Genomic DNA, 15,158 nt, shown 5'->3' on the forward strand with positions numbered 1-15,158 from the left:
GAGATTTCCTTCCAGGAAAAGCGGAGCGAGCCACAGGCTTCTGCAAACTTCAACCCCCTGCTTTTTTCTTGCCTGCCGCGCGCAGGTCGCTCGGGCTCGCGCGCACTCGCGCGCTCCCTTACTCGCCCCACGTTACTTTGATTGACAGCTCGGCCCGCCGCTCTCCTTCCCACCGACCTTCCGAAGCAGCTTGCCAATCTCGGCGTCTAGCCGCTCCCCATTGGCTGGCGTGGGCGCCCCGCAGCTCCTCGGGCACCGCGGCACTCAGAGCGCACAGGACGCGCTGGCGGAGGAGGGGCCCAGGTGGGTGGGCGGGGAGACGAGGCACAGAGGCCGCGCGAGGTGGGCGGGGCGAAGGCCAACACAGGCTGCGGCCGGCCTGCGTCAGTGCCCCACGTTGGTGCGGCGCACGCGGTTGGCTGAGCGGCTGCGGCTCCGCCCACGTCCGTGGCCGCCTGGGTGCTTGCAGCCCCCGCCACACGGCTCGGGCGGGGTGCTGGTTTGCTAGCGAGTGTGAAACCGCGTGTTAATGTAAGCGGCGCAAGAGGCGCGGGCGGCGGCAGGAGCAGCGGCGGGGACCCCGCGTCCCGGGGCAGAAGCCGGGACTCGCCTTCGACGTGGCCCGCCGCGGAGGGAGACAGAGCGGCAGCGTGCTCTCCGTCGCGTGGACGTTTGCCTCCGGGTCGTGAGAGAACTTTGCGGTGGCAGGAGCTGGTCAGCCCTTTGCTAAGAGCCAAGGAGGGGAAGGCAGGCGCAGGGAGCGCCCGAGCCGCGGAGAGCGACCGGCTGCCTGATGCCCGGGGTAGAGGCGCGGCGGGCGGCCAAAGAGCTGCACCGGGATCACTAGCCATCGACTGGAGGGAGGGCACATACTGGCGTGACCCTGCCAGGACCCCGCTAGGCTTCGAAGCTCCACGCCCCGCCGGAGACTCGGCAACGCCGGTGGAGAGCGACCGGTGACCCGGAGCTTACCGTCGTGGGAGCGGGTGACCTCCCGACCCGAGACGCGGCTCTCGCCGCTGGCTGTCTACGTGGGTTTTAGCCAAGGCGCCACCTGCACGACCGCCGACGCAGGGAGGAGACGCACAGCCCTCCTGCATTTGTGAGCCGCCGAAGGGAGCTCGCCGGGGGCACCGGGTGGAGGGCCACCGGAGGTCCGGGCGCCCCCGCTGCGCAGACTCGCAAGCGCGGGGCCGGCCGAGCCGCCCGCAATGTGGCCCTGAGGGCGGGGGCCGCACCCGTCGCGCCCTGGCCTTGCATCCCGAGTGCCCCGTGCGCCGGCCTGCTGCGCTGCTTCACGTTCCTCGGCGGGATTCAAGTTGGAAGTGGCGCGGAGGATAGAGCTATCCCGGAACAGAGCCGCGGCTGCCGCCAGAGCGATGTTCCCGCAGAGCCGGCACCCAGTGAGTCGCCGGCGTGGGTGGGACCTTGCCCCGCGCGGGAGCCCACGAAGCCCCATTTCCCCTTGCCCGGCCCCCTCCCACTGGATGTCTAGACGGGCGGACGGGCGTCGCGCAGTCACGGCCCGCTTATCCCGAGGCCGAAGTGAGCCCTCATCTCGCCTGTTTACATGTAGTCAGTGCGGCCGGGACTGGAGGCCGAGAGGGAGTTGGTATTTCATCTCCAGGTCCCGGGTCTTTCTCTCACCGGTTGGGGAGGGGCGGCCTGGACATCGAAACTCTGATTTGGGCCTTTTCAGCCTCCTCCGGGCCGGGTGACCCCAGAGCTCCGGGCACGCGCTGTCCACACTGGAGGCAGACTTATTTCTGAGCCTCCTGAGAAATTAGGGCCCCAGGAAGATCCGCTTTCTCCCTCTCTAAAGTGAACCGAGGGTTCTAGTTTGGGCCTCTGTTTTCCACCACTTCTAACTTTATGTATTTATTTATTTTTTGTTTATGTCCCATCCGCTTCTCCCTCTTACTTTTCTGCTTTATGCCCTCATCCTCATATCTCCTCCCTTGGTCCCTCATGCTGGTCACCTGCAGACGCCGCACCAAGCTGCAGGCCAGCCCTTTAAGTTCACTATCCCGGAGTCTCTGGACCGGATTAAAGAGGAATTCCAGTTCCTGCAGGCGCAGTATCACAGGTTCGTGTCGACCTGCTCAGGGTGGTGGTCACCTGGGGCGGGGGGGGGGGGGGGGTGTCCCTTCTCACACACTGCCAGGCTGCTAGGGCTGCTGTACTTAGGGCTTGTGTCCAGGCGGTGGCGTGTGGAGTCACCGTTAAGCCCTGTCATTCACGTTAGCCCCCTTTCATCGCTCTTCCTGGGCCGTCCCTTCTGTTGTCTCCTCCTCCTCCCATTGTTTCCCCTTTGCGCATTTGTGGCTGTTCCAGGGAGTCCCTTTTCGTGTATTTTGGAGTTGCATGAGAACCGTCAATATTTGAGCTTCGTTTATTTATTTTGCAACAGGCTGAACTGAAACATGGGTTCAATCAATGGCTCAGTCCCTGAGTGTGTGTTCAGGAAAGCAAAGCCATGTTGCAATAGCTGTTTGCCATACAAGAAAATTGGATTGTCTGAGACAAAGTCCATTAGGGGATGCTAGATGCCGATAGCTGGGGCCTTCAAGGGTTATTAGGTGGTAAGGTATAGATAATGTGCGTGTTTGAGTAGACCAGGAGACTAGAGTCACATTCACCTCTGTTCTGGGCTCTTATGTAAGGATACCTTCTATGGATAGTTTAGTGGAAATTCTAGCTAAGCCCCCATCTATAGATAATAGAAAAGCTAATTATTTTTCTATGATGAGGTTTTGACTCATTGTTGCTAGGCAATAACTTCAAAGGTGATTTTTACTTTTGTCAAGCCTGAGGAAAAGGACCAAAGAAAAGCTTGGTGGCTTGAGTCTGAGTTTTCTTAAGTTAGTCAGAGGCTTTCTGATTTTTGACCTTTTATCTACTTTTATATCATATCTCCAGAACGTGGGGCATACTTGGGCACACTGTTTACTGAACAGGGACAGAAGAACTTCAACCCACTTCATTGCTGTAGCTGCTTGTCATAGCTTGGCAGCCATTCAAAAGGTTTTGAAAGGCACTAGTCACTGTACGGAGTGACTTTACCAGTAAAGTTTTCAAACCTGAAGACTGCCTGTGCTGGAGAATGGGGCTTGTGGGAAGGATGGAATTTTGATGCAGGCAAGAGAAGATTGGTGAGGACAGCTGAGGAATCTGTTTTGATAGGTTTTTCCTCTCACCAGTGTGCCCTAAGGAACAAAAAGAACAGTAGTTGGTGGATAGTCCCCATTGTTCACCACTTTTTCCAGCATTGAATACAAAGACAGCTTTTAGGATGTTTTCCCGGCTTACAACTTTTCCAAATTGTTTTTGCTTGAAATGCAAATATGTGAGGCAGATGTTAAAACAAGTGACATAATGTTTACCTTAAGCTGCCTATTTTGTTTTCCTAGTCTTAAATTGGAGTGTGAGAAACTGGCAAGTGAAAAGACAGAAATGCAGAGGCACTACGTGATGGTAGGTATCAAAGCCAGGGAGACGTTTCTCTCTGTATGTGATAGTGTGTGCCCTTGCTACAAACGGGAGTTAACGACATGCTTGGTTCTTCTCTTTACAGTATTATGAAATGTCATATGGATTAAACATTGAAATGCATAAACAGGTAAGCTGGAGCTAAATCTTAAGCTGTGAGATCAGTTTATAGGATCTTACAATACCGACTTTGTCCTTGGTCCCTGCATGTTGCGGGGCTGGGTGCTTGTGGGCTCTTTTTCTGCCCGGCTTTGAGTTGGTGTTAGTACTCTGCAGTAAGGGTTGTTTCTTCACGGTTACAGGACTAGGTAGGTGAGATGCTTTGGATGTGCTTATGGGTAGACAGGAACTGAGCTCCGTTTACTTTTCCACATGGATGGATTCCTCCTGTAAAGATCTCAGATATCTTGTGGTTCCTGGAGTTTAGAACAGCTAATATTTTCTTATGTTTGCGTATAAAATGTGGAAAGTACTTGGAAGTTTCTTTAATTGGATTTAATAAAGCATATGACTTGAGAGTGCTCTTAGGCTTTGGGGTTCCATAAAGTGACACTCAGGATTAGTGGCTTATTAGCAAACATGTTTTTGAAAAATTTCTCAGTTGATGCAGATTTGGAGGTGGAAAAAAAATGTCCTTTTACTGCCAATGAACGTGTTGGAAGGTGCTTCAGCCTTAGTGGTTTTAAAAGCATGAAAAGATTAGTGACTGGAAAGCTTTAGCAATGACTTGCGTTTGCAAGTTCCCATAAAATTCACACTTATGGTTACTATAATGGTGTATAAAAAGAGTATTGAGCTGGAACAAGACACTAAGGACCTCGTAAGAGAAGAAAAGCTAAATGATTGCTTAGCCCAGAGGACCCTCAATTGAGTAGTCATTGTCTGCCAAAGAAAGCATTAATGGCAGGGTGCAAGTGTTCTGGAGATATGCTGACATTCACTTTATCAAAATGCTGGTACAATAAGTCTTTTAGAAATCGATTGACTCTTAAAAAATTATCATCAGATGAAGTTGCACAGTTGGACACGTTTCAAAGTGCAACAATACATTTCTTACTTGATGTATATGTGCTATTTCATCTCAGACTCTTGTTTCATTAAATTAAAGAGCATGGCTGACTGGCTGGGGCATGGTGGAGAAATTGATTAGTTCGGCCTTCAGATCTTCCTTATATTCAAAGATTTTCATTAAGCAAGTTTGTTTCAGAGTTGAATTCTGCTTTTGTAACTCTGTACTCTTTGATTTTTTTAATTCGTCGTAGATTTCATAGTCTTCTATGTTAGATCTATTCTCAGATAAATGGTTTCAGAGCACAAAGTTCAGAGCCTTTCCCTAGTAATGTAATGATCCTTTTGAAAACTGTTTGTTTTACTGATTTGCAAATTCTTTGGGGGGGGTTGTTTTTCTGTGTTTCTGTGGCTAGTACTATGTTGAGGTTTTAAGTCAATGGTAGTCAGCTAGAATATCTTTGGGCATTTAAATTAAGTATGTAAATAAACTTGGTGTAGGTGTTTAATTTGTATCTTTTAAGTTACTCTGTTGGGTACTTTGTTTTTTCTGTTAAGTATTCTGAGCACTTAGCTTTTTCTTAAGGATTGAATGACTCCTGTACAGTGGAACTGCAAGCAACTCTCAGTCCTGGGATATGGGTTGGTCTTAATGGGGAAGCAGGAAGGTGTGTAGTTCTGGGTTCTGGTGGCTTTTTTTTACTATGTAGAGAGAAGGAGTAAGGAGCCATAAGGGGAGGGTGAACTCTGGGGTGAACAAAGTTTTCTCTTGGCTTCTGTACTGTTCTGTGTTGGGCATAAATGGTTATATACTGTCTCTTTGTATGGCAGTATGCATTAATAATACACTGTGTGTAATTTGGCCAGTAATTTGAAACAAGTGGGAAGCTGAGAGAGACCATATTTTTCATAGTAAGAGTATTAAGCCCCCTGAAATTTATGTCTTACTGTAAATGCTGACAGATCCTTCACTAGAATAGTGTGCAAAGTCGTGCTGTAATTTAGTTTAAAGTGATCTTACGTTTGAAAAACATCCTTCTCTGAATGTCACATGTTAATAGTAAGTTTTGAGGAGGCATTTGGTGCTGTTGGTGATCATAATTCTTATTAAAACTAGTGACGCCTGGCCCCCAGGGTGTAGCCAGGCTCAAATTGATGCTTTTTGCCGCCTGATCACCAGCATGGTCTAAGTGCTCATTATATTGTAGAGAGGGCCTTTGGAGCTCTCATTAGATTTGACAGGAATTCTCTCTAGGGGGAAACTGGGCATTAGCAAGACTCCTGACAGGCTGAAATTATTCCTGCTTTATGGCTTATAACCAAATGCTAGCAAGGCATCATCAGGGGACACAAAAAATTGTCATTTCTGACAACATCTTTGTTACTGAAGAAAGGATAGCACTGAGAAAAGGGTAGCAATGGGGAATTTTGCAGGGAGAGCACTTGAATGCTGTTAAGATTTGTCTCTAGTACAGCTCCTGCTTTTCCTTCCTAGCTTTCAACAGCTTTGTCAAGATCTCACCACTGACTTTTCTGTCTGGGAGTTTTAAAGTGGAAGTACATCCCAATCAAGAGCGGTATAATTGTGGTTTCCTTCCTTGGTGCGGTGCCCACAGTCCATGTTTATGTTGTGTCAACACTTCCTGATATAATCTTCCCATGACTGTTTCTCCTCCATTCTGCGGCTGGTTACAGAAAAGGCAGCTTATTGAGACATTTTTTTTTCCCTTAGTGATTTTTTAATAGGTTTTTGATGCCTTTCTCTTTCCTGTGTGGGTGGTAAATTTTTTTTTCTGATCAGCAGAGAGGTGGGACTTATTTGTGAGAAAGCAAGGCAATTCCGAGAACACTGAAGTGTTGAAAATTACATTGAAAATAACAAGCTGGTGTGAGTCTGGGTTCAAGAGCTGATCCCCAGTGTATGTACTGTAATTTTTTGTTGTGTCCTATGTCCCTTAATAGTTTGGGAAACAAGATGCATTGTATCACCTCTATATCTTTTCTACATGATGATAGAGCCAAGGATATAAGCATAGTGCGGTAGCAAGCACCTATACCAGCTTGGCAGTAAAGCAGGGGGATTTCGAATCTGAGATCAGCCAGGGTTGAGACCACCCCTCAAAGAAAAGATAGATGCAGCTGTAAATGGTTGTCCTCAACTTTGACTGTATCATTTTTAGTGGTAGTCTGCCTCCTATCTCACACATTGAGACTCGATGGGTGCCTTGTTCTACCTTGACAGAGCACCTGGAGGTGAGTGCTCAGCATCGTGGGAACTTGACCTGGGATTGCTTGATTCAGGAGTTACCAGAGCTGCATCCCATATCATTCAGGCTGCCTTGGGAATATGAAGCCAGTTGCAGAATCACTTTTGGACTTGTGTCCTGACCTATATCTCCTGCTGCGTGTCTTTCCAGGTCACTCGCTCTGTGTTGATCAGATTAAAATTTATAATTAAAAGCAGGTGGCCAGATGAATGTTCTGCAAGTTAGGAAAGTGACCAGTGTTGGTTTTCAGTTATTTGCTATTTGTGGGGATCCAGCCAGTGGAAGGTAGAACGCTGTGTCCCATCGAGCAGGACTGTCGTCATCCTAAATTGTATTCAAGAGCAAAATAAACATGGCAGGAATATGTTGGAGACTGGCAGCTAAGCAGTCACGGTTTATAATTGCTTTCTGTTAGAGTGGGTAGGATGACTTCTTGGGACTTCAGCCTGACACGGGGAAGGAAAGATGATCATTTTTCCCAGATCTGACTTTGGTGGGTGAAGAAGTCACATGATATTTCAGTAAAAACACAGTATTTTACATTGAATGAATTTTGGAGTGAAGGTACCATTCACAATTTAGATACATACTTTTAAACTGTGCCTAGAAAACAGATTTTTCTTTGGTATGTGCATGCTTGTAAATAACTGGTAGGGATTCATTCCTTAGGTGAGGCATTCCCTATTTTCCTTGTTCTCCTTCCATTCTGCTGCTGAGGAATGGCTCTTATTCCTCATGAACCTCTACTGCCCAATGCCCCAGGTTCTACTTTTTTAGTTGTGTGAGTTGTTTGTTTTCAGTTTCTTGTTTTGAGAATCTTAAAATATCTATCATATTTTATTTATTTTGCCTGTGTATATATGTGTATGTTGTGTGGGCACTCCATGTGCATTTGCATCTTAATTGGCTCCAAGATCTTTTCAAGGATGGAACCCAAGACCACCACACATGTCAGATATCTCATCTACTACTGAGCTATTAAAACCTTTCAGTCCTGAGAGACTCCCCTCCTCTCCCAATAACAGGCCCAGGAGTGACTAGCCAGAGGGCAGCACTTAGATTTAAGCTCTACCAAGTTTTAATCACCTTGTAGTACAAAGAGGGTAGCTGTCATCAAGATTGGAGTGTCCCTTAACTTGGTTTTCATGAGCCAGGCTTGTCCTTTACAAGCATAAGTTCAACGAGATAAAGCTGGTGTATTTAAAGCTTGGAGTCTGGAGTACAAGATTAGCTAGCAGGATTTTTTTTTTTTTTTTAAGCCAAACAGGCTTGATTTCCTACTACCAACAGTTTTTTTTTTTTTTTTTCCCAGTCCTTTTCTATTGTCTAGGGGCCCATGTACCCAGACAAGGGACTTGCAGAATCTGGCTTGAAAATTAAGGAGGCATCAGAAAACAAGTTATTATAATTACTAGCTTTAAAAACAGATTTATATTCAGTTATGTGTATGTTGGGGGTTTCTACAGCACAGCAAGTTACGTGGCAGGTTCATGAGGAGGTGAGAAAAAGGAGTTGGAACCCCTGGAGCTGGGTTGCAGGTGTTTGTGGTCCATCCTGTGTGGGTTCAGGGAACTGGGAAAAGTCTTCTGCAAGAGCTGCTGCTGTTGTTTAGACGGGATCTCTGCTCTGTATATCCAAGCTGGCCTCAGACTAAGAATTGGACCTGGGAAGCTCTCAGTGCCATAGTCGCCTCTCCCACCTGACTATACTGTCTGAGGCAGACCCTGAGATCTATGGATTTGCTTCGGATACTTAAAGGTCACATACTTAGGGGCTGGGCATCTCAGGACTAAGGTTCCCTGGCCCTCAGCTTATGTCTATATAAACTGAAAGTGTGAATGAATTAAAGTCTGTTACCCAGTGCATGAGCCACACCAGCACTTGTTTACAGATCCAGCACTCTGTACAGACGGAGGGGAGCTCTTTACAGGAGCACTTAAGATGTTCTACCAAATAGTGTTTATCAAGAACCACAAACAGAAACACCTTTCTTCAGTAAATAAATCACCTCGAGTGGTTTTGAAAGATAGCTTTAGTTACTGGTTTATGACCACTTTACATTTCTGTCCAGTTGAGTTTTTGTTCTTTTCCTACTGTGGTTTCCAGAAGTGAATTAAATAAGAAGAAACAGAAGAAGCAGCCCAGGAGACTTTGACTCAGCCAACCCGTCCATCTCCATTGCTTGTGGATATTGTTTGGGAGGGTACGACAGCTGGAGCCCAGCTGGCCTTGAACTGTGACAAAATTGAATGTTTATACTTTAGGGTAGCCATTATAATAGTGTTAAAGAAGTGTATAGTACAATACGTAATGTGGGAAACCACTCTCCGCAACACCACACCCATGCCTTGAAACTTGGTAGTACTTGGGATGGAACCCAAGGCCTCACACATTCTTAGGCAAGTATTTTACATACCCAGCCCAACTTGTTATTTTAAAGATTGCTGGGGTATGTGTGTTAGGAGGCTAAGGGTAGGTGGGTGCATACTCATAAGTAGGAGAAAGATTTTCTGCTTTTTTTCTGGGGCAGAGTTTGATAGGATATTCACATACTGTTGATAGAACTTTTCATTGTATTTTGTATGTGATAACAGAAAAAAACTACAAAGAGTGATAGTTTCATAATTTCTCAGCTTATGCACTTACGATGTCTTTTTATGATGATGCAACAGTTACCTAGTAACCTGTGTTTAGCACAATTATTTCAAATGTTAACATTTAACATATGACTTGTTTATTACTTTGACCTACTTTGAAGCAACCACAGAATCATTAGCATTGACTTCTTTCCCATTTATATTTTCATAATGGTTTTCTTAGCTTAGGGTCAGTGGTACTTTGCCATTTTTGACAAAGATTCGGCTACTGATCCTTTTTGATATAAGAAAAAAAATATAGAAAATTCTGAATTTTTTATTAATGAAACTTTGTTAAGAACTGTGGAAACAGCCCCACCCAGGAACAGTATAGCTTAGCGGATGATGCTATGTTTTGATTATCCTTTAGAGGAGGTAAGAGCAGCTCGTGCTAATGTGTACACAGTCATGCTATTCTGTTAACTCGCCGGAGTGCATGTAGTATTTGACTGGGTTCGCTTTAGCAGCGTATGGATCCAGCCAGGGTATTTACACTGATGCCTTGTGCATCCTGTTCACTAGGAATTTGAGCACAAATCACTGGAGTCATTTTCTACCTACTTGCAGTCCATGTGTTATACTGCTGTGTTATGGTATTGTATACCTCTTGAGTGAGCTGGACATTTTGCATGTAGGGTTGAAATTATGTGTGCGAATATATCAGTCTATCTTTTTGGCTTTCCCAGTGTATCGCTGGTTAAACACACCTTAGCTCTGTCAGAGAACTTATTTCTAGGTCTGTGAGTACACTTGGAAATGGCAGACTTTCACATAGGGAATGCTTCAGGAGCTTCAGGCTCCTTTAAGGTTTAATTGTCATTCTGCCTGTCAGTCGTCTCCTTCTATGGCTGCTCTGAGTATTTTCCCTATTATTGTTACTTTCTGTTCTGCCTTTGTTTTCTGTCCTGCAGCTCTCTTAATCCAGACAAATGGATCGCTTTATGTTAATAGTTTTGGACTTTTCCTCAAACTTTTTTTTTAAACATTATGAAAAAGATTACTTTTTATTTATCACTTTTGACTTCCCAAATAGTAGTTTAAAGTAAAATTTGCTTGCCTTTTGAAATAGAATCTAAAATCTTAACCAAAGCACTTGTCTTCCTCAAACTTAACATGACTCCCTCAGCTTCCTTCAAGTTCCTTCTACCTCAGGGCTTTCTGAGAGCTCACAGCAGGTTGTCACACCAAGTATTACTTCAAATCTGAGCTTTGTCTTATGTCTTGTTTATTACTCCAGCTCTTGTCTTCAGTCTGCTGGTAGGCCGCTCATTGATCTATATTCCCAGGACTTGAGTTATACATCACAAACTTGATGTGGTTAGTATACTCTGATATTCTGTGGTGGCTGTGGTGTTTGTGACCATTTTGCAGCGCCATTCTTTGAGATTTGATGAGAAGTCCTTTACCAAAAACACCAAAAGAAAGCCAGCTCGTTGTGCCCATTTTAATGTACAGATACAATAAGTAGCCCTACCCAACAATGCAGACCCATCAGTAAGTTGATGGGACCCAGGTTAAAATCCTGAATTAAGAGTAGCAACAATCATCCTCTTGCTAAAATTTAAAATGAAATCTGTTCACATTGAGCACTTACAATGTTATATTTATTTTCTAAAACTCATTTGAGACTAGCTCTGTTTGGCCTAGAACTTGCTGTGCAGACCAGACTGGCTTCAAACTCAAATCCTCTGGCCTCTGCTTCTTGATTAAAGACACGTTGTTATGCCTGGCTCCATTTCTTCTCACAAGTAATTTATGGTTTGAAAATCCCAAGGCTTCCAGGCTTCAGGAACACACAGCTGTCTGACCTATTACATAGAAACTTTTTTAAAATTTTGTCCTATTTTTATTTATATTTATGTGTGTATTGTTGATGAACTCAAGTCCTTTCAAGAACATTTAGCTGCTGAGTATCTCTCTACCTCTCACCTCTACCCTGTGTTCTTTAGACAGGGACTCATGGATCCTAGGCTAGAGACAAACTCACCATGTACTTGCCTCCACCTAGATTGCTGAAATTATTTATAGGTATATGCCATCATTCCTGGTTTTCTACTCTGGGTTCTTAGAAGATTCGTCACAATAATATATTTACATTTGGATTTTAAAAAGGACAAACTAGCTTGCTGTTGTTGAAGCCTGGAATTCAGAGTGAACTGAATGGATATTGATTGTCATTTATGGACAGGCAAGCTGCTAGTAGAATTGGTGATTAAGGTCAGTCACAGTCTTCATGATTATTGCCACTGTTTTATTTTTATTTTTTAACTTTCAAGTTTTTACATTGTTATACCCTTTATTATGTTAAACTAAATATTCAGAAAGGGAGGGAGGCCTTGGAAAGATGGCTTAGCAGTTAAAGGACAGGTTCACAGCCATGCAGAGAAAAGGAGAGAAAAACACACAGTGAAAACTCATTAACACTCACTCATATGTATGGTGTCTGAAGTCTGTAAATTAAAACATTTTATGCTACTTGCCTTTTGTTGGTTTTGGTGTCTATAAGGGGGTTAGGGGTGGAATGGTCTTACCTAGCCAAGGCTGGTCTTAAAGCTAACTATTTTGCCAAGGATGTCTTTGAACTCCTGACCTACTTGCTTCATCTCTTAAGAGCTTGGCTTACCCAATTGAAGAAAGATCTGGAGTGTAGGTATGGGCTTGGTAAATGACAGGGACTTTTGTTTTTCAGCCTATGTTAGTCAGGTTTGATGTGAAGAAGGGGTCTTCATTTATATATTAGGAGTTCTATCTTAATGGATCCTTTCCTTTTTCAACTAAAATTATCTTTGTGCTTCAGCATGCTCAAATTACTGACTTACATAGTGTTAAGGCACTTTCTTCTCCAAAGCATAGACTGAAGCTTAAATAGAAAGGCCCATTTGGGAAGATGGTCCAGTGCATGAGAAACCTGATTTTGGATCTCCAGCAGTAACCACTGTTCAATGCTGTGCCTCTGTAGCCTTAATGTGTGGGTGGGTGGGTGGAGTGGGGCAAGTTGTAGGCAATTAGTAGGGTGTGGGTGGATAACCAGGGAGTGAGCTTTTTTTAGCCTAGTCAGTGAGTTCTGGGTTCAGTGCAAGACTTTATATCCAAAAAAAAAAAAAAAGAATGAAGAATGACTGATGAAAACACTCAACATCAACCTGGTTTCCCCATCCCACATGCATAACAGGCATCTTCTTCACTCCCCCTCCAAACCCCTACACAAAGGAAATGGCAGACTATGCCATCTTACACCTCCAGCCACCTTGCTTTTGGCCCCTAATGACCCTTTAAGGAACCTTGGAAATCTGCCTACAGTGTTTGCTAGGGAGACATTGTTTTATTATTAATAGTCAGTAAAAGTGTGTTCTCTCATACTTTTGCAAAATGAAGCTAATTTTGAAATTTGTATGTGTGGAAAGTGCCCTAGTCAAGAATTTCAGTTTCAGAGGGTAAAAGGAGCATAAAATGCTAAGGAGACTCCCTGTATGGGGGAGCACAGTGGTCTCCCTAAGGCTAGGTTCCCAGACAGCAGATTGGCTCTTCAGGAGCCAAGCTTTTGTTTATTCCAGCACCCTCCTATGCTTTGAGCAAATACTGAGTCAGACTACTTAGAAGTGTGGTGTCCAGTGGCGTCTTGACACGCTCGATTATAGAAGAAACTGCATCAGGGAGGTAAACCATTGGGATTTTCAGTAAATATATTACAGCACGCAAGTGACTTGCCGATACTGCTTGTTTAGCAGTTTGCGAGGGCAATGGCAGTATGGATTTTTGAATTAGAAGGGAAAGGCTGTTCTTTCTCTGTGCAGGAGCATCTACGTGATGTCTGGGGAGGAAATTGATTTGGAGAACAAAATGTAGCTGCCTTTATGCCATTTGAAAGGCTTCTGTAGATTCATGAGTGAAAATAAAAAGGTTGCTTTAGGGGTTAGGAAAGGGTGTCTTAACACTGATAAGCATCTTAGTACAGAATGGAAAGGGATGGAAGAAAGGCATTCTTTCCACATATAGCCTACAATTAGGTGCTTGTTCCACTCAGGGTGTTGTTGTTGTTTTTGTGGTTCTTGCTGTTGTTTGGCACATGGAGCCCTAGTACCCCCAGTTCACTATGAAGGCTGAAATTGAACTCCTGATCCCCCTGTTTCCACCTTAAAAGGATTGGGATTGTAGGCATGTGCCATCATTCACAACTATTTCTTTTTTTTTTCTTTTCTTTCTTTCTTCTTACCTATCTACTTATCTATTTATTTTTAATGATTCTTCTGAGATGAGCTGTACCATTGTAACTGAGCTAACTGGAGATATCTTCGTCCTCCCCAGGCGTTTACTGGAATAAGCCATCGTGCCCAGTTCAGATAGTTGTTCTTAATATTTTGGTTATCAAAGGTTCTTGTTTCATTACTGTGGAGTAGCTTTATTGGCATTAGGGTATATGTTGAGTCTTTTAGCCAGGGAGATTCTTGGGAATTACTTTACAAGAATTTCCTATCAGTTCCCTCTTTGTGGGTGGTTATTAATTGCATCACTTCCAATTATGAATTCAATAAGTAAGAATACGGACAAGTAAAATTAGTGGTGACCAGAGCAGCTCCCCACAAGTAGTTATTTGCATGGGGAGGGGTGTTATCAAAATTGTTAGCAGTCCTTATAAACTCCATTCACACTCTTGGCCTTGCACATCCTGCTCCATTTATATTTCCATCTTGTTTCTGTTTTTCAATCCTGGCATTCTTTTCTCTCTGTCTGATTTCACTTCATTTTTTTCATTGTAATTGTAAAGTCTTATTTTATTGATTTCCTCTTTAGATCATAAGCATTAAAAACCAAAATACAGCCATTGTTGACTGCCTCCACTCTTTAAAAAAATATAAAATCATTAAACTGACAAACATAGGCCAGCCAGCAGTGTGGCTCTCAAGTATTTAGTATATCTACCAGAAGAAATAAAGTGGGTTAGGTTTTTGTTTTGCTTTCCATTTATGAAGATGGATAAACAATAAATAAGACTTGGTTCATTTTTATAGAAGTGAGATAAAACAGGATAAATGGTAAAACAGGTGTATAAGTGTGTTTTAGATTCGTTTTAATGTAACAAAACTGAAATTGAAAGAAGTTGTCCTCCTGAAGATGAAGAGGTTTGTTTGCATAGTTACGAGAGTAAGTTGTGTGGTTAGAGAAAGTTCCAAACCTTGAAACAGGTATGTGTAGGCATTGTGTGTTTGTGTAGGGGGTAGTGTGTTTGTGTAGGGGGTACTGTCTGCATGTGGTTTTGTTTTTTCTATGGAATCTGTAAATTGCTGTGTAGAAGACTTGTATAATTGCTTTTCTGTATCTAGTACAGGCCTGGAGAGTTGGTTGACTTGAGAGCTGTGGCCTAAATGTTAATACTGGGAGAAGCAAAAACAAGAAAAGTGTTACCTTTGAGAGAAGGGCATAGCATAGTAGGCCTGTTCTCAGGGGCTAAAGAGTAAGTAGCCCAGCTGTCTGTATAGGAAGAACTGGTTGTTGACAGCTGCCTTGACCTGCCAGTTGGCTGGGGTTTCAGAGCCTTCCCATTTGTAAACAGGCTTACTCTCTTATGTTTTGAGGCTATGAGCTTCCTTGGAGCCAGTGTCTACACAACTGTAAAGACTGGATTTGCCACACTGAAGTTTATCCACTTTTTTTTTGGCCCATACATTTTAGCTGGCCAAAGGCCAAAATCATACTGCTAGATTCAAGAGGGGAAATGCTGACTAGTAAGAATCTAGTAAGAAACCTGTTTCTTATTGGC

General features: G+C 44.0%; 1 protein-coding gene across 19 annotated transcripts in view; it reads left to right on the forward strand.

Annotated features, from left to right (window-relative positions):
- Nucleotides 1-439: 439 nt before the first annotated feature.
- The window catches only part of LOC110293557 (TLE family member 1, transcriptional corepressor), an 82,941-nt gene continuing 68,222 nt past the window's right edge, over nt 440-15,158 (forward strand). For 7 of the 19 annotated variants that reach the window (XM_021161414.3, XM_021161422.3, XM_021161423.3 and 4 more), the window contains exons 1-4: nt 443-1,403; nt 1,986-2,086; nt 3,411-3,474; nt 3,575-3,619. In XM_021161414.3, the coding sequence (XP_021017073.1) occupies nt 1,380-1,403; nt 1,986-2,086; nt 3,411-3,474; nt 3,575-3,619 (234 nt within the window). In that variant the 5' untranslated portion in view covers nt 443-1,379. Of the gene's footprint in view, nt 1,404-1,961; nt 2,087-3,410; nt 3,475-3,574; nt 3,620-15,158 lie in introns of all 19 variants that reach the window. The other 12 variants (XM_021161412.3, XM_029476597.2, XM_021161413.3 and 9 more) reach the window with 5 other exon arrangements.

This window comes from Mus caroli, unplaced genomic scaffold (genome assembly GCF_978045245.1).
Source record: "Mus caroli unplaced genomic scaffold, Mus_caroli_1 scaffold_6, whole genome shotgun sequence".
In the NCBI taxonomy this organism is placed as follows: Eukaryota; Metazoa; Chordata; class Mammalia; order Rodentia; family Muridae; genus Mus; species Mus caroli.